Source organism: Motacilla alba, chromosome 1 (genome assembly GCF_015832195.1).
Source record: "Motacilla alba alba isolate MOTALB_02 chromosome 1, Motacilla_alba_V1.0_pri, whole genome shotgun sequence".
NCBI lineage: Eukaryota > Metazoa > Chordata > Aves > Passeriformes > Motacillidae > Motacilla > Motacilla alba.
The window spans coordinates 111,474,683-111,499,822 of NC_052016.1; the positions used below are offsets into that span (position 1 = coordinate 111,474,683).

Consider the following 25,140-nt stretch of genomic DNA (forward strand, 5'->3'; position numbering starts at 1 on the left):
CTGGTAGAGAGAAATACGGCATCACACTAAAGGACAAACAACTTCATGATTCCATTCAGTGAGTCCAAAAGTGTGCAAGAGTTCAAAAAAGATTGGATAATTAGTCCTCTTCTGTACATACAATTAAAATAGCAAAAATTTATTGAACTCTCTAAGCCAAACTTGAGAGTCAAAGCCAGGATTTAAGCAAATTTTTGTTCACTGGGAGCTGAGAAGGAAGCTTCTCATGAGGAAAAGGGCTTTAGATGCTTTGCTGAGCTGCACCTGATATTGGACTTTCTGGGAAAGAAATGTAGATGGATTACACATGAAGTCTGTACATTAGGGTGACAGTCACTGTCTAACTAGGTTTGGGTTTTGATTTTGTGTTTGGGGTGTTTATTCTTTTTTCTACAGAAGAGAGCAGCTGGGTAAGATCTGTGGGAGTTGTGCTTCCAACTCTGCTCCTTTTTTGCTGATGCCTTGTGTTGAACTCTTCCTGGAGGATGAAATGTCTCTTGGCACATTTGTTGCCATCTGCTGTTTGTCTCTGTTGATAAGGCTTAGTTAGCACTTTTCCTAGGAAAGTGCATGACATAGTTTCAAAAACTGCTCCATTTACCTGTTGCTGTGGGACTAGGCACATGTTTTCCAGCTGGTACATATCATTACAGTTTCAGATGACTAACATGAAAAATGATAATTGAAGCTACAAGCCTATTACGTAGTAAGCTTTAATTAGTTAAACTGCTTCGTATTAGTTTACTGTTGGTGCTAATGCTCTTGAAATTAATTGGCACTAAAGGGGGTTCAAAGTTTATATGCAATCATTGCTGTTATAATGTGCTATATTACTAGGTAACTTGGCTTATTAGGTGGTTTTGTTCTCAATTATTGCTGCGAGTCAACAAGGACAGAGTAATTATCTCACAAACAATAGCCTTGCTCCCAAGACAGATGCGACCAGACCCTTCCCGTGGAGTTCTGCAGTGTTCTAGCAAATGGGCAGGGGAAGGAGATCTGCATATGTCACCCAGCAGCAGATGGGGAAGATATTTAGAAAGTAGGATAGCACACTTTCAGATCCTCTGTTATGCTAATAAAGTTTTTGTGTGAGAACACAGCAATGTCAGTCTATCAATGACATCAACCCCTGGCATGTGCAGGCCATCAAAGCAAACACAGAATGCCTTTGTATGCATAGCTGGGCAGTGTAAGCCAGTTGCTACTGGAGTGAAGGTCATCTCTCATTTTCCTAGAATAGACTGAATACCTAGCATACACATTGATTAAACTTTGCTTCTTCTGAACACAGGTTGTGTTTTTGTTAAAATGGAAAATCTAAAGTAATAGGAATTTCTAGACCCCATCAGAATTTAACTTTTAAGTTGTTAATGCACTGTGTACCACTGGTGTAGTATATTATGGCTTATATCAGCCTACAAGCATCTCACTGAAGAAATAATAAATTGAGTGGCTTAATATTACTTAGTAAGTATAGTACATTATCAATTAATGACTCTGTAATTCCTAAGCACAAATTTAAGATGGTAGAGTTTATATCAGAAATAAATTACAAATGCAGATGACTTTCTCGAGTGGAAAAAGGAAAAATTGCAATGGTGAAGCTGTGGAATAGTGGGACTGAGCAGTGCAAATGTGCATCTGTTATTGGTTACTCTCAAAAATGCCTTCAGGAGAAGGTTCATTGAATCTTCAGATTTGAAGTGTCTTGATCTGAGTTCTGATACTATTCTAAGCCCCTCTTTACAGCCAGCATGTAAATCTTTACTTAGGACCATCTTTCAGCAACTGCACACAGCAGGTCAGGTATTTATTCCATCCCAGGAAACTGCTGTTTCCAGAAATAAAAAAGGCCAATGACTACATCTCCCTAATTTTCTCTGTCCCTTACTTAGAGATTGAGAAGTTTTGCAGGAGTGTATTTGTGAATGGCCATGCCTTGTGTGAATTTTAAAGGTGAAAGGTGTTTCAAGTGGTAAAGGTGGATAATTACTTTGAATGGTAGGCTGCTGGAAATACCTGTGGAATTTTACAGTGGATGATTCTTTGTAGCTGCAGTGATTTTGCCCTTTTTGAGCAGTATCAGTTTACAAGTCAGAATCTTTATTATGTGGAGATATTATAACGACTTTAAACACTGATACACATAGGATCAGCTTTATAGGCATAGTCCTGGAGATAGGAATTAATTTTGTGTATTTTAAGCTAAGATGTTAAACCTACCTTTTAGGATTTTTTTGTTGTTGTTCTATTTAGTATTTACAATTATGACATTTAATTACCTCTTTTAGGAGATTGTAGATCCCCAGAATAAAAAAGACAAAGAGTGCAGAAAAAACAATCCTTGTGACTTGCACAAAACTATCACTCTTCAGGCAAGGGGTTACAGACGTGGAAGTACAGGGCACTGCAGCTTCATTTATGTGCAACCTGTGAAGATACAGAGAAACCTAAGTGGCTGTTTTGTTTGTTTCACTTTTTTCTGTAAGGAAGGAAAAAAAAGAATACTTTGATAAATCATTGCAGTGTAGATGTGATGATTTTAAAGGTATCTGTAAAGTGTGCCTGTTTGATAACGTGGAGGGCTCCTCAGGAGTGGATTCATTTTGATATTTCAGCCTTGAAACTAAGGTTCCATGTTTGAATCTACTAGAACTGTTGGTGTCATGTGTGTAATAACCCATCTGTTTGAATGATGATAAAGCCTCCTACTTAGTCTGTCTACCTCAAGGGAATAACTGAGCAGCCATCGTGACAATATTGCTCTGAGCCAACAAAATACATTTTTCCCCAGGAGTTTGCTTTGAAGCATGGATTATTTTTAAGGCAGTAGTGAGAAGTGCCCTGAAATGAGGCTCAATGAGGAAGTATCTATCTCAAATTGTCTGTCGTGGCCAGTGAAGTTGGAAAAAAGCAAACCAAAAACCAAGATAACCCAACTTCACCTTATTTAAAAGACAGCAAGATATCCACCCTTATGAATAGGATTAAATGATGTATGTTTTAGGGGGCTGGGCTGGATGTCTTAGTAGACCATTCTGCCATGCAGCAGTCTACAGGCTGCTTCAGTTTTGTTCCATGAAGTCTTGAAGCAGGTGTGTTTTTTGGGCTTCCTGCTGTGCCAGAGACCATTGCTAGTCACAGGAACCAAGAACCAAAATGATGCAGATGTCTGATGTCCCAAACGTGTGTGAATCAATTTGGAATCTCTAATGCATCTCTTTGTTCTCTTTCCTCCTCACTGTGCCTCAAATTCTCCTGTATAATCAGTTTTTTGTGTTTGTTGGCAGCATAAATGAGCCATGTTTCGGTTCTTCTTAGCTTCATGGTCGAGGAATTGCATGGAGGTGGTGGTGGATTTCCCATAATTTGTGTTAAATCAAGGTCCCCTGCTTTGCTTCTAAAAATTATGCTGTCACTCAACCTGAAGTTACAAGCTTGAGGTAGACTCGATTTAGTTAAATGTTATGGCCTGTGTGTGATTGAGGAAGGCCAATAAGGAATCACTGCACACTGAAATATTGTAATTTATTTGACATGTTTTGGATAAAATTTTACTGAAATGGATGCCTTTCATAAACTCAACTCTATGCAGTTATAACAAGTCGTGTGTTCTTGGCAAGAGAGGAACTATGTATTACTCATTTGGCATAGCATAAAAATATTTGTGCTTAAAAAGTAGTATTCAGTAATTAATTTGGACCTTTCATTATTTTCCTTGTTTAATGCAGGGGGATTTCTTTGTTTATGTACTAAATGTTTATGAAAGATTTCAGATAGCTCCTACCCATGTGTGCATGATCTGATATCCTGAGTTTGCTTTGCTGTAGTGTACATCTGTGTAAAGCATTTGCAAGGAAAAAGTGATGCTTCCCATGTCTTAGCTCAGTCTTGAAGTGTTTACTGTTTATTTTGTTGTTCTAACTCTGATCATCAGTTTGTCTTTTTCCTCAGATCATACTTGTGCTTAGGAGGGATCGAATTACCTGTGCTGTAATTCACCTCTGAATATGCTAATAAATTTTGTGTGCTTTTATGTCTCCTGGTTTCTGGATAGTACCTTGTACCATGAATTTTATGGGATTAAATAAAATTTTTAAACAAAAAAATTCCTGATGTAGTAAAGAGAAACATCTTTAAATTAGTAATTCCTGCAGCTTTTAGTGTTTTAATGCTTACTGCAAGTTGCCAGTTTTTAAGGCTCTTGAGTGAAATAGGAGGTTGGGACCAGCCAGGTTGGATGCAGCTTGTTTAGATGAGCTTTCTGGTACTAGCTGGGGAACATTTTTGAAGTATACATTGGAGACTTTAGGGCTTTTGCTATTGGAATGGTCCAGGGTTTTTTGGACAGCACATATGCCCTTGTGAAGAAGGGGACCCTGTGACCCTGGTGGCTGAAGGCTGTGCCATGATTGAAGGCTATGTTATCCCAGTGCAGCTACTCTGGGTATAGTTGGTGGTTAATTAACAATTAAGCATTGTTAATCCCAGTGCCTGTGCCCACAAGAGGGTCCCAAGTAGTTAGAAACTAAGAGTGGGTGGATTATACCAGGCCTGAGTGCCTGAGCATGGCTCTGAAAAAAAGAAAACAAAGAGCCCTCTTACCCCAAGTGTGACATGTTTAATATTTAGAAAAGAAGTAGTTCTAATTATAGTTGTTTTCCTCTTTCCTCTTCCCTGCTTTTATTTTACCTTAATATACCAAGAAGTAACTCTTGAAGCGGTGCATTGACTTGTATGTATAAGCATATTGTTATAGGGTAATTTAGTCATGCCCCTGTAGTGTGTGGAATTCTGGATGCTATATGACACTTGGGGGTTGGATGATAAGTGATCTTGGAGATCCCTTCCAACCCCAAGCCATTCTATGACTCTTTAGGGTGGGATTTTTTTTGGTGGAGGAAAGAACTTTGGAGCAGGGCTTACATGCTTTTACGTGTATGAAAACATTGGAGGTGCATTGTACAACTGGTTTTTGCCTCTTGCTGACTTGTTTTCCACGTAAATTCTGTTTTTTAATGTCTCCCTATCTCTTCTTCCCTCCTCTCCTACCCAAAGCGTTTCCACTGCCAAAATATCCACGTTTTATGTTTTTTATCACTTCCCAAATTTGCCATAAGCACTGCTCTCGTTTCTAAGGCTTTCAAGTTGAATGCCATGGTGGTTACAGATGAAGGTGAGAGCCTGGAGTTATGTTACCAAAGCTGTTGAGTAAAAGTCAACTCTCCCCCCTGTCTGACCTATAGTGAGGTGTTTGGGGTACTGTGGGGTTTCACCCCCGGACTGAGGTGACCCCGAAAGATGGAAAAGTCTCTGCTCCAATCCGTGCCTTCAAAGAAAGACTCAGTAGTCCTCTGTTGTCTGTTCTTTAGGTTGTTTATTGTTGTTTATCTAAAAGATTCTTCTCCTGAGCTGCTGTGGCCCGTTCAGCAGGTCAGACAAAGGCACACTGCCCTCCCAGGGGCTGCTGCCATCTTTGATATCACACATTCCGTGTTACATGTTTATGCTTTTCCCCAATGCCTACTATCTATATTGAATGGTGACTTTCTACTCTAAACCAATCTGTGAGTGCCAACATCACCAAAGACATGGAGGCTGGGAAGGAGAAAGGAGGAGGACAGGGCACACCCAAATCCCTCCATCTTAGAACCCCTGACCCCCATGTACAAAACTTGGACCCCTGCGTACAAGGTTTAAAACCCCCCGTACAGCACTCAAAAACCCTTCCTTTCACTCCATGACTACTTCTACTATGCTACCTAACTTGTGTGTGTGTGTGTGGCTTGTAATTCTTCCTACAGAGTTGGTGATTTGCTCCATGGGCTAAGATCCAAACCCCACATGTGTCCTTGGCTGCATGCCAGGGTCTCAGAGCCCCCTGCCAGCAGCTCTGGCCATCCAGGACACCCAGAGGGATGTCCTGGGTTCCGACAGGGTAGGTGAGCAAGGGATGCAGGAGGGGAGAGCAGGCTGCTGCTGAACACCAGGATGGTGCAGGTGCCAGCCAGCAGCATCCCCCTGACAGTTCCAAACTGTCTTCTCAGGGTACAAAAGTGGGATTTGCTGCCCAGACTCTGGCTTCTGTTCTGGCTAGACCAAATGGAAGGGCCTATTTCTGTGGGGGGAGCAAGCACCTGTTTTTCCCTGGGAGGGAGAAAGGGGAGGGATGTTGTTCTGGGTCTGTTGCAGTGCTCTGGCCACGTGCAGTGGTCGGCTTGTCAGTGCTAGTGCTCCGCTTATTCTTTCCTGCACTCCTCTTTCAGCCCATCTGAGCGGTTTGCTGGCAGCTCCCCAGTGCATGTGCTGCTTGTGGTTCATTGCTGTGGGAGCTGGGGTGCCTTGCACCATTACATGGAAGATTAAGTAGTGTCTTTTTCCAGTGTATTTCTCTGTAGGCCGTTTTTTGTTACATCCCCAAGTACTTTCACCATCCATCCGCGTGTAGACGTTCGAGCTGTCTGTTACCACTCACCCTGTTGTTTTGGAGGTGTGATTTCCTGGCTTTCTCCCTGCTCTACTCTAGACAGGCTGGAGTGTCCTTGAACCTGCCCTCCCCTTTCTGAAGCGAAGAATGAGAAGCCTTTGGGCAGCTTAAGTGTCGGCCATGTCGCAGCTGACAGGAAACTGATCTGGTGCTTGGCCCCGCTGCAGCCGGGGCTGCCAGTGGCATGTGCTGGGCTCTGCAAGCCCTGCCAGGGCCAGGGGGTCGTGCTGAGGGCCCCCCGTGTCCCCTGCAAGGTGCAGCCTGGCTGTAGATGTGGTCAGAAATCGCCGTCCGCCCCAAAATGTTGCGGCTGTTTGCCACAGCTGCCCGTCCTGTCAAAACAGTGACTGGTCTCGGGGTTAAAGGTTGGTGAAAACTGTTGCTAACTTGAGATGATTGATGTTGGAAAAGTAATTAGTGAACGGGGGTAATTAATTTGATCACTTGTACAGGTTTCTCTTACGGGTTTGAAGGACTTTGCTGAGCTTCTTTTATCCGCTTCTTTTTAATTGAAGGAGGGATGTGTTTCTAGTGGACTGCTTCCAGGAGGAAAGACAAGGGAAATTCATAAGCAGTGCTTGAATTTACTCGTGTGATTATCCAGAGGCTGGCAGGGAGGTCCCTGTTTTGCTTAGAGAGGGAAATGTCACACACCCTGGAGAAATTTTCATATGAAATACCTAGTGACATAGTTGAGAGCTCATTGACCACGCTCTCCCACAGGAGGTGTTCTCTGTAGTTGTGGAGGTAACAGAGGAGTGTTAAAAGGGTATTCTGGTAACATTACTTTGGCTTATTCAATTGCTGATGACAAGACAATGTGTTTCCACTTTGGTCTGTGCTGCTAAAGTGTAATATAATTATTTGTATTAGACACCAGCCACCTGTTAATATCGTTCTTCTAAAGGTCATTGTGTGGTGCCTTGCTGTCTGAATTTAACGGCCCTGTATCAGGTTTGTTGGTCACTCTTTTGTGTGACACGGGACAAGTGTTTGTGGGGAAAGAATGTGAACCTGATACCCCGATGGCCAAGGGAGAGGAGAGGACCAGGGACAGCCTCTGCTGCTGCTATTGTCATGCCACCAGGCCAGGGCTGGAAAACAGAGAGCTTCCTTGTGAGGTGCTTTCATCTAACGCAGTCCTTGTTTGGAACAAAACCAACTTGCAGTAATTTCCCAAGAGAAGCAGACTGATATCCATAAACCCGGGCTTTTTGGTGCCCTGGATGTGGAGGAGACACTGGGCTATAAAGGAGAGATGGGGTGCTGCTCCACTGGCTGTCAGTACTCCTAAAGCCATGTAAGGAAAGTGAGGTGATGATAATGTAACATGCTTGGTAGATGCTTGATAAATTATGTTAAAACATATGGTATTGGCAGTTAACCTTAATCCTGGTGTTGGATTCATTTATTAATGTCTGTACAGTGACCTGAAAGTGCAAAGCACTGTAGCATTGAGAAATGTTGACCTTGTTAACTGAAAATTTTTAATTAATTTTGCTGAAAAAAAAGGGTGGTATGCATTTTAACTCGAACTTTCACTCTTCCCACCTGACCTAGTATTTGCTTTTGAGAGAGGCAGGAGACAGGTAGGACTTGCAGATAAACTTACTCCATGCTTGTATCCTGTTCATGAAGCAGATGCAAGTGACTGCTGCTGCAGGGGCTCAGCTAAATGACTTTGTTTTCAAATTTCCAGAAAATGAAAGCTTCAGCTGCCAAAAGAACAAAACAAAGCACCTGGTTTACCACATGGTGTAGGACATTCCAGCACTTGCAAAGAGGGAGAGTTGGCTTTAAGCCATCTATATTCCAGTGTCATTAGTAACTGCTGCTAACTGTTGGATTGAATTACTGGCTGAGAAAGAGCAAGGGCTTTTAGAGTCTTGTCTGCAATTGAAAATAGTCACATGAAAAACTCCCATTACTGACAATTTTATAAGGAATAAGGATCTCGCTCTATCAGTTGCATATTTATTGGCTCAAACCATTTGAGGCTCATTATGCGCATGTAGATAACTCGTGGTTGTTTGAAAAGGTTCATTAGGGTCTTCAAGAATTCTGGCTTTATAAAAATCTAATTCATTATTTCTGCGATGAAAGAGTTAATGAAGGATCACTTGTGGCTTTTAATTTTCAGCTAATTAAAAAGAACGTCTGTTTTTGCCTTGACACTTGTCGTTAAAAGTGCCAAATATAGGAATTTTTTTTTGTGTGTGAGTTGAAGGGTGAGGAGGAGGGGGAAAAGTTACATGTAAATCATTTAGCCATTAACCTAATGTGGTGGATTTATAAATCCTATTACTATAAGCCCTTTTCATTTCCACTGAGGCCTGACGTGTGCTTGATCCTGCTAATGTAAAATTCATTCTGTCTAAGTGATTACTGAAGTAAGACATTTTAGTCAATTTTAATCAGATTGTGTGATACTTGCTTGAACACCAACGTTAAGTAAGATATGGACACAGTTTGGCCATGTCTTAATTAGCCTTACAAATCAGACTAGGAATCAATCAGTGAGCCAAGTCTATGAACCTTCTGACACCTAATGCTTTCTGTGTGGGGAAAAAACCATCTATGCTGAGGGCTGAAAATACAGGGCTGGGAAGCAAGATTAAGATTGTAATGTGGTGTTCTTGCTTTATGGCGTGCTTGGCAGTCCCTCTCAGTGTGCAGGTCCTTCGCAGTGCAGCCCTCATTGGTGTTTCAGAGTTGAGGCCAGTGGGGTGCTTCCTGCAGCCCATCATAAATTCCTGTCCCCGCAGCAGGAGCAGCAATTGGAGCATTTTTCTGAAGCCGCTTCTGTGCCAAGATACATCTGTTATTTTGGGGGGGAGGGGGGCGTGGGGGGGCGAGGGACAGCTTATCTTAAAATGTAACCTCCATCCAGGTGTTCACTGGGGACTGCTGACTTGGATTCGTCTGTGTTTCTTGGAATTAGCTGGCCCTGTTTTTCCCTTTAGGGGGAAGCATTAGTATGGAAGATCTGCCTCATAAAGCCCTCAAATATTGGTCACTGTTGAGATCAGAGGTGGTTTTTGTGAAATGTCACCTTTGATATGACAAGTAAAGACCTTGCTGTTTTTCCTGGATTATTGCGTTTTCAGTAGGCTGACGTGAGCCTCAAACTGATTTTCAGTCCATGTTAGTTGACCCAGTTTTTGAAGACTCATTACCAGCCAATATTTTTTCTCTTCTAATAATGTAGAATTTCTGTATTGGTAACAACTTTTTTTTGGCATTTTCTTCTAATATATGGACCATTTCCTTTTATTATCAAGACACTTGAAAAACTTGTCATGTCCTTGAAGGATCCTGTAGAAGTCTTTGGTCTTTTTTCCCCCCTGTCCTCTTCTTTTGCTTATTGTGGCTTCTGCAGCATGGTGGAGAGCCTTAGGAGAAAAAGGTGCTTGAAGTAAATGGAAATTAAAATGTTTAGTACCAAAGACAGCTGATGTTCTCCCAAAGTAGGCAACATCTTTTGCAGAAGTCCCAGCTGCACATGGTGGTGTGTCATTGCTGAGAATTTTGTAACCTGGTGAAAGACAGGTCCATTGTAAATCACCAGCTCAGCCTGGAGATTTTGCTTTGCCATTGTTGAAAAATTACCTGCACAATGATTTTGTTTCAAGGCTTGAAAATTCAACCACCAGCAGTGTTGGCAAACCATTTTCAGAGTCACTCTAAAAGTCTGCCTGATACAGGCTTTGTACGTTGTTTTATATTTCTCACCTTCCAGGCAATTCAAATATCTTTTCTCCTCTGTCTAACCTGTTAAATTACCTCTCTCTATTAGGGTGAGCGTACCTCATTTAGTCAGATGTTACTTAGTTGATGATAGGACTGCAAGCACATGTGGAAGAAAGTGAGGAACATGTTTTCTGCTTGATCTGAATGCCTTTTTGTCTTCTGTTTTCTCTCTCCTCCAGTTACTGTTGGTCTGCCAGGTGTGCCTTTTTGAATGAAAATGAGAAACTTCTTTAGTGTAAATCTCCTAGTGTGGCTGGGATGAGGCTCTTTTGAAAAGCTTCGAAATTAGATGTTAATTACCTTTCTCTTCTACTGGATAATCTTCTGTACTTTAACCAAATAAGGATAATCTTCTATACTTTAATCAAATAAATATTCAAATACTTTGAATTTGCCATATTTCAGCTCTTTGACAGTTTTTTATGGGATGGATAGTAGGAGAGCAAGTGCTCATGAAAAGGTAGAACTTAAACTGAAAAAAAAATCACAGCAGTTCAGGTGAATGGGACAGTTGATATATCATAGTTAAATGGAATTAGTCTGAACAACTACAGGAAGAGAACTGTCAAGGCTCATCTCTGCCTTTTAAGATGGTAGATGCCAATAGCATAAGCTTGAGAAGGATGAGGTGAAGTCCATTCTAGATCACATTTTAGGGTAAGATTTTCATTAATCTCAGTCAAATTGTGCTTGGTTCTTGACTTTGAATATTAAATATCTTCCTATAATTGTATGTTTACCTATGGTCTAAATAAATGTGCAGGTTCATAAACGTAAGGTGCCTCTGGGGTGCTGTGTTTCAGAAATGAACATGACCTGCAGAAGAGAACAGGCATCACTAATCAGCCATGTTTCATTTGTATTTCCTGGGAAAATGCTTTAAGGTCTCTTGTTTCACAGCTTATCAAGACTTAGCAAAATTAGCATTACCTATTTCAGAAAGCAGCAATATCTCTACAGTGTCTTGGAGGTTGGTGGGCAGGTGTGTTTCGTTGGTGTTTTTTTTTTTTTAATCCAACAGAGTTAATGTATTTTTTAATATGTAAAAAGTTCAATATTCCTGATTTTTTCTCTTTTTTTTAATAGGCACTTGATATTCTTCAGACCTCTCAAGGGAGTATCTGTGGGCTTTTTTCATGGCATTTATGTCATTTTAATAATAGATTTTGTGTGTGTGTGTTGTTTCCCTTGTTGACTGAGGCACATAGGAGGATCCATCAGGAAATAGTTTTTACGGTGAGGGTGTTGAGACCTGTCACAGCTCGCCCACAGAAGGTGTGGAGTCTCCATCACTGGAGATGCTCAAAGGTGTCTGGACATGGCTCTGGACAATCCAGCGCTGGGTGGCCCTGCCCGAGCTGGGGAGCTGGACCAGATGACCTCCAGAGGTCCCTTCCAACTTCAGCCAGCCTATGGTTTTGTGATTAATTTATTTTTTTTCCTAATTCAAACCAGACCTTAAAATACCAGCAAATTCTTACAGGGATTTTTATTCCTACAGCATATCCCTATATTTGCTTCTGGTTTGGGTATTGGTTTGTTTTTTATTTGTTTGTTATTTTAGGCACCTGTAGTTATCTAAGGGCATTAAAAAGGAGCTTAGCAACATTTGTATCTGTGACAGCAGTGGATGAACTCAAGCCACTGTCCACCAGTGCTTGTGGTGGGATTATTGTGTTGGCACTAAAGCTCAGGGCCCTGCAGGTCTCATCTCAGATATAATTCTAATGAGGATATTGAATGACTGGTGTGACAATAATGTTAATCAGTGCTGGTGCCTTTAACTGAAAAGTGAGAGCAAGAGAGAGCTTTGAAAGAAGGTTTCCTTGGCATATGAGTGAAAGCTGAGTTTTTTATTAACAATTCAAACTCCTGTAATAAGTAGTAGGAAAGCTTATTAGCTATGTTTTTAGATTAAACAAAACCTTTAGGTTGTGATGTTCTTTCTTTTTAACAGAATTTGTGGGATGAGGAATTTAAATGAAAATTTCTAAAGTCGAAGATTGATTGAGTTGAAGTATGTAGCACGAAATCAATCCTGTCAAATTGTAGGGAAATAAGTGAGACATTTATAAACATTGTTAATGTTTTAGAAATCTAGTTTTGTGCAAATGTATTTTGAATTCTTTACAAATGAGATAACAGTAGGTCTAAATGACAAATTAAAGATTTAAAAAATAATCAGCATGCCTCTCTTGTAGTAATGGATTTATGGAGGTAGCATGCTTAACTTGCATTTATAATTAAGGTTTTTCCATCATTAGAATAGAAATGTATTCCTGTTGAGCAGTATCTTTTTATGTGATTTATGTGGATTGAATGAGTGGCAAAACTCCGCTACTTTAATCTGTTATGTGGCTAAAAGTCAGTATTTGGATTGGATTCCTAGAGGGTCATGCTGAAAGGTTAAATACATTTGTCTGTTTTCTTAGTCTTCAAATTTCCATATTCTCTACAAGTAACAAACAAATCCATGTCCTGTGGGATTCTACAATGACAGCTTAGCAACTTGGCTTCATTAGTAATGAAGCCATACTGCTGTTCATTTCAAACCTCTAAGTACTGAAATGGGTGGGCTGTACGTGGAGTGCTTAACAACAGAATAACGCAGAAAAGGAACTTCTGAAATAATAATAATAATATCTTTGCACAAGTTCACAGTCCTGCAGAATTGAACTGTATGCCTTGATAAGCCACTAACCTCGTTCTGTTTTTAAAAACAGCACGAGTGTCCTGGGCTATGAGACAGACTACAAAAGGTACTAAAAGTGCCCTATACTACAGTTACAGGTAATTGACCAAGTGACCCCTAGCTGCTGAAATCCTAAAGGCTGATCATAAGCTGGTCTCTTTCAGGAATTTGCTTTGACATGAAGCTCATCTTTTCTCAATTGGAGTACTCCCAAAATTGTCATGGAACATATTTCTGTTTCTGCAGGAGCTCTCTGACATCAAATATGGTTCCATCCTTAGCTCTCATGTGATTATGGTATATGTGGTATGGTGAATGTCTGTGGATAGGCAGTAGCTTCCAATGACATGTACTCTTTTCATTCTTGTACATCCTTATGGGAAAAATCTGGAGGGTGAAGTTCCCCAACTTACCCTACAGTTCCTATTCCTGACTTAGAGTTGCAAGCCCTGTTTAACAAGCAATTTAGAATTGTTAACTAGCAATTTTCTCTCGTAGTTAGTTTAAAAATAGTTAAAAAGTTTAAATGAGCCTTTAAAAAAAAGTTATTTCTACATGATACATCTTCCAATTGTTTGGTTGGTTAGTAGATTTTATTTCTGACATGCCTTGTAAATGCTTACTTTCATATCCTGAGGAGCTCTGTCTTGGGTTTTGGTTGGTTGTTGGTTTCCTTGTCAGACATATCTAGGGAATTCGGGAAGCTCATTTTTAGGAGATAATCTAAAAAGACTGTGTCTGACTCTGACAGACTGTCAGGAGCTCTTTCCATCTCTATCCAATCCAGCTTCATCAAGTGCTGTAAAGAAGTGGCTCAGAACAAATCAGAGCTATGACTGAGACTTCATGCTGTTAACCATGCGTGTTCCTCGTCGTATTTTCAAATCTTTGGAGCCATCCCTAGGTCCTGCCTTAAGCAAAAAATGTTACCCATGCCACGTAGAGCTGAAACTGTTTCATGGAATCACAGACCATGCTGAGTTGGAAGGGACCCATTGGGATCGCTGAGTCCCACTCCTGGCCCTGTGCAGGACACCCCAGAGTCACACCCAGTGCCTGAGAGCATTGTCCAGACACTTCTTGAGCTCTGTCAGGCTGGTGCTCTGATCACTTCCCTGAGCAGCCCAACCACCGTCTGCATGAAGAACATTTTCCTGATATCCATCCCAACCTCCCGTGCCTCAGCTTCACGCCATTCCCTTCACTGGCCACAGAGTGAAGACATCAGTGCCTGCCCCTCCTGTTCCTCTGATGAGGAAGCTGGAACTGCACTGAGGTCTCCCCTCAGTCTCCTCCAGGCTGAACAGACCAAGGGACCTCAGTGGCTCCTCGTAAGGTTTTTTGTCCCTGGCATCTCCTAAGAAGGCTTTAACAAAACACACTGCTAAAAGAGATGGGAAATCTGCACACAGAGCTGTGTCTGAAGCTTGGAGGAAGTATCCCAACAAGGCATGGGTTTATGGGACTGAGGATTGAGATGCAATGTAGGACAGAGTGGCAGGGAGTGGTGTTCCAGGCTGACAGCAGGGAGGAGGAAAGTCCATAGGCATTTGTAAAATAGCCTGTATAAGTAACATAATGTGAAAACATATCATAATAATTTTTATTATTACTCTGAGGGTAAATGAAAAATTAAACCAGAGCTGGGTTTTTTTAAGTACAATTGTGAACCCTCTAGGCATTCATATACACTTGATCTCTCATCTTCTGCATTTGAGTAGCTTGGGTGGAACCTCAAACATCCCAGTAGAGTTGGGAAGCTGAATGTACAGTAGCTTCCTGCTTAGTCATTGAGGCTCATAATCTGTCAGATCTGAAGCAGATTATTTTTAAGTCTTTCAGAGCAGAGAGATGACCTAGAACGTGCAAGAGCTTTGTCTGTAGCACTGTGCTGAGGTCACTCCCTTATTCACATGGACATGCTTGAAGAGGCCCCCTTGCTGTTGGTTTCATGGTCCTTCCTGCTCTCCTGTCCCACCCTTTGCTTGCCAGCATGGACATGCACTCCTGCCCCTCTCAGTGCTGGTTCAAGGCTCTCCTGGCAGCCTGGGAAGCCTCTTGGCTCAGATAATTTTGCCCCATGTAGGCAAATGGATCCTTCCTTGTCCCAGCAATTCTTGGTGCTGACATCAGCTGCAGCCACGGAGGATGAATAAGTATTGTTTAACTTTCTAAAAACACCTGTCGTGTTGTCTAAATATATCTAATTTAATGAAACAAAATTATATGCTTTATGAAAATCCTGCATGACATTTAAGAAATTAGGTAAGAGAACTTTCTTTGGAGGCTAATTAGAGGCTAAAACACTTTTCTGAATTTACATAAATGTTGCTTTGATAGACAATCACTTAGTCAAAATGAAAGAACAGTTTTAAAGCAGTTCAAACCACTTATAAAGATTTTTTGATGGACACAACACCCACAAACAATCTATTCATTACCAAGGCTACCATGTCCTCTTATCTCCTGTAAATGTCAGGATCATTTTCAGTGGATATTACCTGTATCAAGTCAGAGATTGCCTTGTTCTGTTTACTGTAGCTACTGCAAAATGCCCGTGGTTCTTGAAGAAGGCTGTGTTGTTCAGTAGAAGGCCTTTTTCTTTCAAGAATACTCATCAGGTAGTGCAAGTATGTTCTGCATCTGTTTTTCTCTTTAGCACTTGCTTGTCTTCTCCCAGGCCTTCCTTTTTCTCCAAACACACAAGTTGTGGTTATTAATTAAAAGATGCTTACCAGGAAAACCTTAGAAAAGTTTTAATTCTAGGGTTTTTTTTTGCTTTTTATTAAAAAAATCCCCACCAGAAACAAAGCGGGGGGAAGATTTGATTCTCAGGGAGTTTGTTGTCATATCAGATTGTGCATTGAGTTTATCTACTGCTTAAAAATGTTTAGTCTTTGGAGTATTAGTTTTATTTCTTTTTCAGCTTTATAGGCACACTTGATGTTTTTGAAAAACCATCTTCTCTACTGATTCTGAGACATACCCCCTGATTTCTCTAGGGCTTCTAGTTCTATGGCTATGAGAGTAACTTCTCTTGGACATGGGACAGTACTTCCATTTCTGTCACTTTGAGATTGAGAGACGTGCTTATATATTTGAAAGATAGCTTTTAACACTGTAGTTTTAAACCTGATGTGGAGGATGGTATGGTTGTCATTCCCTACTCTGGAATAGATTTTGCTGTTATTCAGATGAAAATGTCTGTGCTATGGTTTTAAACCTTGACTGGATTTCAACTTGTCTGACTAAAAAGGAAACCTTCATTTATTAGTAATTAATTTCAATTGTTTATTGTTCTTGTCATTTTATATTTTCCAGTGAAAGACTGTTTATGCTTTGCTGAATGTGTTAAACCTGCTCAGTTTAGGAAACAAAGCAAAGTACAGCTTTCCTGTCTAAATGTTTGTTTATTCCACTGAAACAAATGCTGTTGTTTTCTCTAAGGAGAATGCACATGCATTTAAATATTGAATAACTTAACACATGTTTTGGTATTATTAGGAAATAGTAAATGATGCTTGTCATATTCTTTCTTTATTAGGAGGGGTTTTACTTGTAGTTTGTGATACAGTTAGCTTTTGATACTGTTGCAGTCATCTTACTTGGCAAAGCTGCCTTTGCATCTTGCAGTTCAAGTACAAAATGTGTGTCAAGCACAAATTTATTTAATGCTTTGGAACAAAAAGAGAATCATAAAAGTTAATGAGGCAAGATTTGCACCACATTCTTCAAGGGATTTTAAATGCTGTTGATCTTGTTTCTTCATTAAGTGAAACAGGGATCCTTGCTCCTTCATTTTAGGTGTTCAGTTTTGAATGAGTTAGAAAGGAAATAACAGCATGGGTGGGCTGTGAGCCCTGGTCCTTCTCTAGGAACTGTCCCTGTGTTTGGTTTCTCTGGAGGGTTAGGAGATGCCCGGGCTGTACCAACATTTTTCACAGCTAGTTATCACATGGACATCGTATTCCTGCTGCTTCTGGGAATACAGAACACTTCTGGGAAGTGGGTCAGAGGCAGGTCAGTTACCTTCTATGCACTCAAGTGTTCAGCTTTATTGTTGAGCACTCCATTTCTCTGTTCTGAGATTGTAAAATCATTTCCAACACGGAAGTTTTTGTGTCTTTGTGGTTTCGTTGTTGTTGTTTTTTGTTGTTGTTGTTGCTTGCTTTTTTGTTTGTTTGTGGTTTTTTTCATTTTGTTCAGTGCTTTAAGAGTATTTTTCATTGTTCTTTCTTTCATCTTAATACCAAAATAACCCTTTCCAAAATAGGTGAAATTTGCTTTAGTATAGCATGGTTTATAATATACTGTGTGGAAAAATCAGTAATTTCACAATTTAATAGGAAAATAATCCTGGTTCTCCCATTCTCTTCAGCAAAGCTTACCACAAGTACTTGAAATAGATGTACTGCAGAATTTTAAGGATATAATTGTTTCTGGCACCAAGGGAACATTGTCTTCAAATTCTAATTTGATTCTCATCATCATCTGTGTTTTACTGTAATCTTTGCATTTCTTGTCAAAATGTGACAAAGGTACACATAATTTTTTATTTATTTTTTTTTATTCAGCACATCTCTGTTGCTGCTTTTTTTGTGTCTTCTGTTGTTTGTGAAGCAAAAGGTTCTACCTTTTCTTGGCATGCAAACATGTGTCACTGGATCTTTGTGTACACTGCTTCAGCCCTTGGAACCATTCTCCCCAAGGTTTTGGCGTTCCATCCAACACTGCTGCTCTATTCAGAAGCTGTGAAGGCTGTGTTACTGCCTGTCAGCTTTGCTGGGTGGAGTATGAACAGTTAATTTCAGCATTTCTGAAGAAAAACAAAACCAAAACAACACAGAAGGAAAAACTTTGGCAGTTTGGGTGCATTTCTCATGCTGCTAATGTTTCACAGGAGTGAAGTTTTGGATGTATTGTCTAAGTACAGCAAATACTCAGTAAAAGCTCTTTGAAACAAACAGACTTATTAACTACTTGAATCTGGTCACTCAAACTTTTCTAAATCAAGTCCATTGTCTGATAAAAGGACTGAATTGCTGTTCTTCATTCTCTGTGGCAAATAGAGCCTCCATCTTTCTTTCACTCATGCTAAGGGCATGTGTGCCTTTTTGTCCAGCAAGAGAAACCTTTTCTGGAGATGCTCCTTAATAAAATCTTTTTACAGCATCCTGTGGCCATGGTTTATCAGTGCTGGCCTACTTAAGACAAAATCATGGCAAAGTTAATTGGTAGGTTACAAGAATACAGAGGTTCTGAAATACTTAATGTAGTGAGTGGTGTTACTGGAGCACAGTTTTTCCATCTCATTTACTCCTCTGTCCCATGGGAAGGAATAGCTAATGCAAATTACTAAAGCAGGTGACAGGATTATTTTCTTACTACATAATCGCAGAAGTAAATAAATGAAGTGGAAAAATATATCAGGTCTACTCTAGATAACTGCAGATGGTTTTCAAGAATACAGTTTTTTACAAGGCCTTAAGACTGCTTGTTTTTCTCCTCATGCAGAGTGCATGCACAAGGAGTGGTGTGGGTAGGGTTTGTTTGTTTGTTTGAGTTTTTGTGTTGAGTTTTGCTTCTCTGGTACAGTGTTTTTATATGACTGTGCTCATTCTTTTCAGTCGGCTCACAAGTCTTCCCTTCTGTTCCTTCATGTGTGTGACCCCAGGATTCTGCAGAAGATGTGTGTTTGCAGGAGAAATCTTGGCATCAGCATATTAATTTTGTAGGCTCTCATTGGTTTTTAACTCTTGTCTCTTAGCTTATGTCCACAGGAGCATCCTCTCATCAGAAGGTACTCTGCAGAGGCTTTCACATAAGGGATCTTCAAAAATACTTGACGTAATAAATGAAAGTAAAGCTGTTCTTTGTGTATTTATATTTTTTAATCATTCCCTGTCTTAAATCACAACCTCATTTAATGAAGTAATTAATGAGTTGGGCTGGGATTAGAACAGGGAGTTTTGGAGTTTGATGAGGGCTTGCCTGCAGTTACGATCTTTGAGTTTATATTGACTTGCAGTTCATGGGTGAGAGAATGTGTGTTGCTAGTCTTGGCTTTTACAAGAAAAAAAGTTAAAGGAGTTTCACAGATGTTGACTGTTCTGAGAGGTTCACAGGTTTTTAGAGGTATATGTTTGCTGGGGGAAGGGGGTATGGCTGTACAGATGGGTTGCCAGGCAATTAATTTTTCCTCCTTGGAACAGGAGACAATCCTGCTCTCATAAGCAGTGCAGTATTATTTGCAAAAGGAAACTACCCAATACCATTTTTTCCTATTCTCTTCCTTCTTTCTTCTGTCTTCCCACCTCCCTTCCTCTGCTGTGCATTTCTGAGAAACTGCTCAGGATTGATATGATAGCAGAGCTGTCATTCTTTGTAACAAAAAAAAAAAAAAAAAGTCACTTTTATTCTAGGTATTTTAATAGAGTCCCATTAAGGATGTATTGCTGACTGAAATATTGGCATGAAGGGCTCTCACTGAGCTGAGCCCAGGAATTAAGAAGTCAGGAAATGGGCTGCTGCATTGCTAAAGAACCTTGTGTGACACAGTATCTCCTGATTGGGGGGATCATTACTGCTATTATGACTCGACTTGCGTAGGAATTTTAAATTTCATCTGAATGTCAGTAATAACCCTCTTAGCAAATTATCCTGAATAAAATCACGAAGGCATTTTATATAATAGGTGTTGAATTACTGGATAGATTTGCTAATTAAATACTCTTTGTTCTGCTGCAGTTGACATTACAGGGTAAGATCTTGAACAATTATTCTCAACAGCTGTACTTTGTTAAGGGAAAAATTAACTACAAAGTTTATTTTTCTTTCTACACTTGAAATTGGCAGATTTTTGAAATGTGCTTGAAAAAATTCCATCATCCAGTTGGTAATGAGAGGATAAATATGCAGGTGTTGCTGTGAAATCAGATAACTACTGACTGCCTTATTAATGAATTTAGCAATACTTTATAACCTTCTGTTTTGTAGCTGTTGGCACTTACAAGTGATCTCCTGTCAGAACGGGTGGCACTAGCATATGCCAGTCACTTGATGAAGCCAACTTGTCTGTGACCCTCTTGCTGTGATTACCTACAACCACTGCTGTCCTCAGGGACAATGGAGAAATGGTTTTTGCACAGCCAGACAAATGTGGGTTTTTTTTAGTAGGGGGTATTCCTTTTTTAAAAAGGACAAAAAGTTATCTTTCTCAATATTAATTGAATTATTTCAGAGAGTGAAGTAGAAAATGCCAGAGATTATCAAGGGGAAATTGATGGGCTTTCCTTTCTTTTCAGTATAAACTCTTCATTTTGGTGTAATTTTTCAGTTTTGTTTCAGGGACTCCTGTTTGCTTTTGGAGTACTAAGGGAGAGGTATAACCTCTCTCTGTAGGAGTTAGCTAATACATAAGAGGAAGGGTTGTGAGGTGGTGAATATGTTGGAGTTTTGACTAATTTATATGAAATTTGATATCATGTACCAGTGATATGTCTTTAGAATAGTTTCAAAACTCCATAGAAAGGTGATGGGGTTGAATGTCTGAATCACTCACTAGGAGATGAATAGGAATGGAATACCCTCTTTTTGAGCTTCCAATTGAAGTGGAATTGTGTGTGTCTGATTCCAGTGACAGGAATCTGTCAGTGCAGATTCCGTGCAGGAATCTGCAGTTAAGGCACACAGTTTTCCTGTTCTCTAAAAAAGACTGAGGACAGCTGAGCTTTCTGCAGTTTTGGACTTCAGGAGAGTTCAGGCATCACATTGTTTGAGTGCCTGGTTTGCAGCACCAGTGAATGGTCTTTAAATCAACTGGGTGTTTTGAACTTGACCCAGAGAGTGTAAATCCGTGGATATCCATATGTGCTTGGGGAATAACCCTGATAAGGACATGTGTTGTGAGTTCAGCTGAGTCAAAGTTACATCACAGTTTGGAACTGAACCTGTCTTCCAGTGCCTTGAGGGGAATACAGCTTTCAGTGCATAACTGCAGACATAAAAATCATACTTGCACTGTTATGTAAAGATTCTGAAATACTGAAGAAACTTGCCACTGGAGTTAAAGGAATGACAGTGTTGGCATTCTGTTTGTGTGCTGTTGTGTAGAGGTGGGGATTTCCCCTGTTCCAGAATTCCTTGCTGTGATAGCATAGTCAGCATCACAAGAGTCAAGACTCTTGGCTTCATTTTGGACTCCTTGGCCTTATGAAAGTAATGAGATTTCCCTGAACGTGATCTTGTTCCCACTGAGCATGGATAGCTCTTGTCTGTTTGACCCTTTTCTTTCCTCATCCCTGCTGATCTCTACTGCTCAGCTCCTTGCCACAGGCTTCTTGGCTACAAGTCTTAATTCTGCCTTTTGGCAAATATGGCCAAGGAGTATTGCAATTTATTATGTGAAAAATAGTGAAGGTCAGACTTGGTTACTAAATTTGATTTAAGCTGTTCAGAGTGTGTTGCCTGACTGTATTTTGAATTCCAAATTGTTTGGGTTCACCTAACAGACTCTGATCTATCATTGCTGTAACATGTGGTTCAGATTAATCCTCAAGAAAATTTAAAGTATCAATATATATGACTAGCTGGATTAGCTGAAGAAAAACTGAGATTTCTGCTGAGTGGCCATAGAAAGGACTGAAACCAAGGAGGTGGAGTCTGGAGCTGTGTGTGAGAGCATCAGGCTGTTGATAAGAAGGAAATGGGGGGTACAGTGGAATTGTGGCCAAGTGACTGAAGGAGTGGACCAGATGTTGGTTGTCATGCAGCTGTGCAGAAGTCAAGCTTTCCCTGCTGCTGCAACTACACTTTTTTTTCATTAAGCTCATTTGATTGTCCCTTTTCTGTGCTACAGCTGTCACTGTGGCTTCAGATGAGGTGCTCTCCCCACCTCCACCGTGCTGAGCACTATCAGAGATGCAAGCAGCAGCCCATTCACATGAGGTCTCTTCAGCTATTTCTCAGGTTCAGAGAGGTGCTGTTCAGAGCATTTGGAGAACTTGGGATGCATTCTTCATTGAGGGACAAGGCTGGTTACACCCCTTGACTCCAAGACCTGTGTCCTGTCTTTATCCCAGCTCCTTGTCCCAGTTCTGGTTTCCATAAGGAGTTTGCTTTTTGATGACCCGTTTTGAGATCGTTGCAAGGGTAATCAGCCTTTTGACTGAGTCTTCTTAAGTGAGCACCATCCAGGCTGGAGTGAATCAGACAGGATGTTTTTGGGAAAAAATCCAATGACCTCAAGAAATGAGATAATGGCTATGAAGGTGACAACTGACCTAAATTACTGGAAGAGACTTCATTCTGGCACTTGCTGATGAGGTTGTATTTAAGCTATTTGATTCAGTGTTCTTTTTTTCCTAAGGTAGAATGTGTGCATGCACATGCAATTTTGAGATTTGTTTTAATCTTGTTTTAGGGGAGTTAATAATAGCATTAATACAAGGTCAAACGAGAATTTACTCATGTAATAGGAGGATTGAGGTGACTGTGTTGCCAGGAGAGAGGTGGTTTGCTTTGTTTTGAAAGGTGAGAGCATTTGGAGTTAGCAACCTAATGGATATGTTTGCCTGTGTTAGCCTGTAATTATATCATATGCTAATCTTTGGTTATTTTTTTTATTTCAGATTTTGATGCATACCAAGGAGATGGTGCAGAAGGTAATGCTGAGCATTTTCATTAAACAACAACACTTAAAGAGCACACCTGGTGAAATTTTTTTATTCCAGGAGAACTGTAACCCAAACAGACCTGAAATCACTTCTTAGGATGCCTAGTGTACAAATGTAATCCTTCCTGATGGATTATAGCTTTTTTCTTTTCCTACCACAGATATGATCTGGACCCTGCTTGAAGCCTATGTGGGACTGTTTCAAGCAAATTAGCAACAGTGCTAATTAGAGTTTACTCATAAACCTGTTACACCATGTGTTCCAGTGGTTTATTATGGTTTATTTTTTGGCATCCTTTAAACTCTGTCACGGGGTGGTTTTTTGATTCTGTGGAGTTTAACATGGACATAGCCATGTTCCAGTTTTTACAGCTGCATTGATTTTCCACCACTGAAAATGTCAAGTTTTCTTTTTTTTTTTTTTTTTCATATTAATATTATGCAGTTATATGCATCTGCCAATTTTTTGTTGTTGTTGTGACATTTACTGGTGTTGGCAATTTTCCTTTTTTCTTGCTATGCCTTTCATATGCACCTCAGGCTTATTTTATGTTTCTCAGTTTGTCTAGAATTTGCTCCATTATCCAGAGTATTACAGAAGTATGGCTGGTGTTTGAACACAGTGTTCTCCAAGCAGGGCATTTAAATTGTTACAAGAATCAGAAGGGATGTGAGGGGCAGAGCATCAGTCAAAGAAAAGGGGTTCAGTAAATGTTTGTGTCCATCTCTGGGTGTAATTGTTCAGTAGTTCAACCTGGACAGCGAAAACTTGTGGGTCATAATAGCTAGATCCTTCTCCAAAAGGGGCATTCCCAGAAAGATCTGCTGCCCAGGGGAGGACAAACACAGGTGGTTGGATTAGCAGAAGTTAAAAGATGGGCGAGGGAAGATGGAAGTATGAAGCCACCTGCAAAATCTGAAAGAGTGACAAAGAGCAGCCTGATCTGGACAGTGCTGTGCTATTCTCAGTTGCTGCCATCCACTAGCCAGTGCTTTCACAGATTTGTTTGAAATGGAGAATCTAAGTATTTTTTCTTGTTTTTTTTGCCCAGTAGTATTGTGATGGCTGCAAATGGGATGGGATACCTGACTGTGATCATACCTTTCAAACACTTTGGCTGACTGCCTTGTCTGAATTTGCCCAGCAGTCTTGTGGAAGTGATTTTCTTGTGTCTTAGCAGTCCAAAGTTATTTCTGATCAGAGTTCCTGCTGTTTCTCAAGATCAGACTTGTTCACTGGCTTATTTTTCTAGTATTCATTTAGTAAAATATTACCTATTTATATTATGTACACAACTGGACAGTGGTCTTTTTAACATACCAGTGGCTGAGGTTTCTTTATTCTTTTTAAATTCAAATATGTTTTAATGAAATGTACAGACCTATCAGTAAAAATTTATTTTGTTTTCTTGCTAGTATACTTTTTAGTGTTTAAGGGATAATATATAGATAATGATATTTTTGAACCTTGAAAGTTTTGTGAGACTTGTAGAAGATGGAGTGGTTTGGTGTTTTTTTTTTGTTTTTCCAAGCAATTTTTTTTTTTTTTTGTTTAGATGAACCTTGAAGTGATTTATGGAGACACAGATTCCATTATGATCAACACTAATAGCACCAGTTTGGATGAGGTCTTCAAGCTGGGGAATAAGGTAAGGAACTTTTTCTTTTTGAGGATTTCCTACACAGGTCTGTGTAGTTACTCTGAGTGGAGCAGATGGTATTTAGAGAGGATTCTGTGGCACAAGCAGAGAATATGCCCTAAGAAAGAGCTTCACAATGTGTCGAACCTATGAAGTTGTAAAAACTCAGCTATACCTACATTTTTCAGGTGTAGCTATTCTGTGCCTTTTTAAAAGTGATTAAATGAACCATTTCATTCATAACAAGCTGTTTTTACTAATCCTGAGGCAGCAGGAGATTATCTCAGTATTTGGTGAGCCAAAGTGTAAGGTACAATTTCTACTCCAAGTTAATTTCAATTACAACATGAACAGTTCTGATTTTTTTTTCACAAGAGATGTTTCTCAGTTTAGTTTTCCTTTAGTTATGTAATTTGTGTGACACTCAGTATGTTATCAGATTTCCAGTGGTAAGTTCAAATATTAATTTTCATGGTATACCAGATACAGAAGAGATCTGGTTGATTAGGAGCTGGCAATCCATGATGTTTTGTGGCTCTTTGAAATTGTGGAAGAAAAGTGAGAAATATTTCAGAACTTTCTGAAGAAAAGATGTAAGAGAAGCTAATTTTGAAAGGTGGAAGTAATTGTGATGAAAATGAGAGCTATGGACAGTCTAAAAAAACTAAAGAAAGCATAGATGTATTCTACGCAGTATAATATTCTATGTAGTATAATATTAAACAAAAGTAATTTAATTTTAAGGCAGAGAGTGATTCCAGGGTTTTTTAGAAAACTCCTACCTTCTTGCCAGTGAGAACATTTAGAAGTATGTGCATTCAGGAGCAGAAAATGTGATAATAACTTGATGCCATGACTGAGTAGCAGGCGGGCTGCTGGCATGGTAGAAAGCAAT

At 40.0% G+C, this 25,140-nt stretch overlaps 1 protein-coding gene across 1 annotated transcript in view; it reads left to right on the forward strand.

The window, feature by feature from the left end:
- POLA1 (DNA polymerase alpha 1, catalytic subunit) overlaps positions 1-25,140 on the forward strand; it is a 189,114-nt gene that overhangs the window by 44,913 nt on the left and 119,061 nt on the right. Inside the window, 2 exon segments of the mRNA XM_038163505.1 lie at positions 22,562-22,594; positions 24,162-24,254. Of these exon segments, the coding sequence (XP_038019433.1) occupies positions 22,562-22,594; positions 24,162-24,254 (126 nt within the window).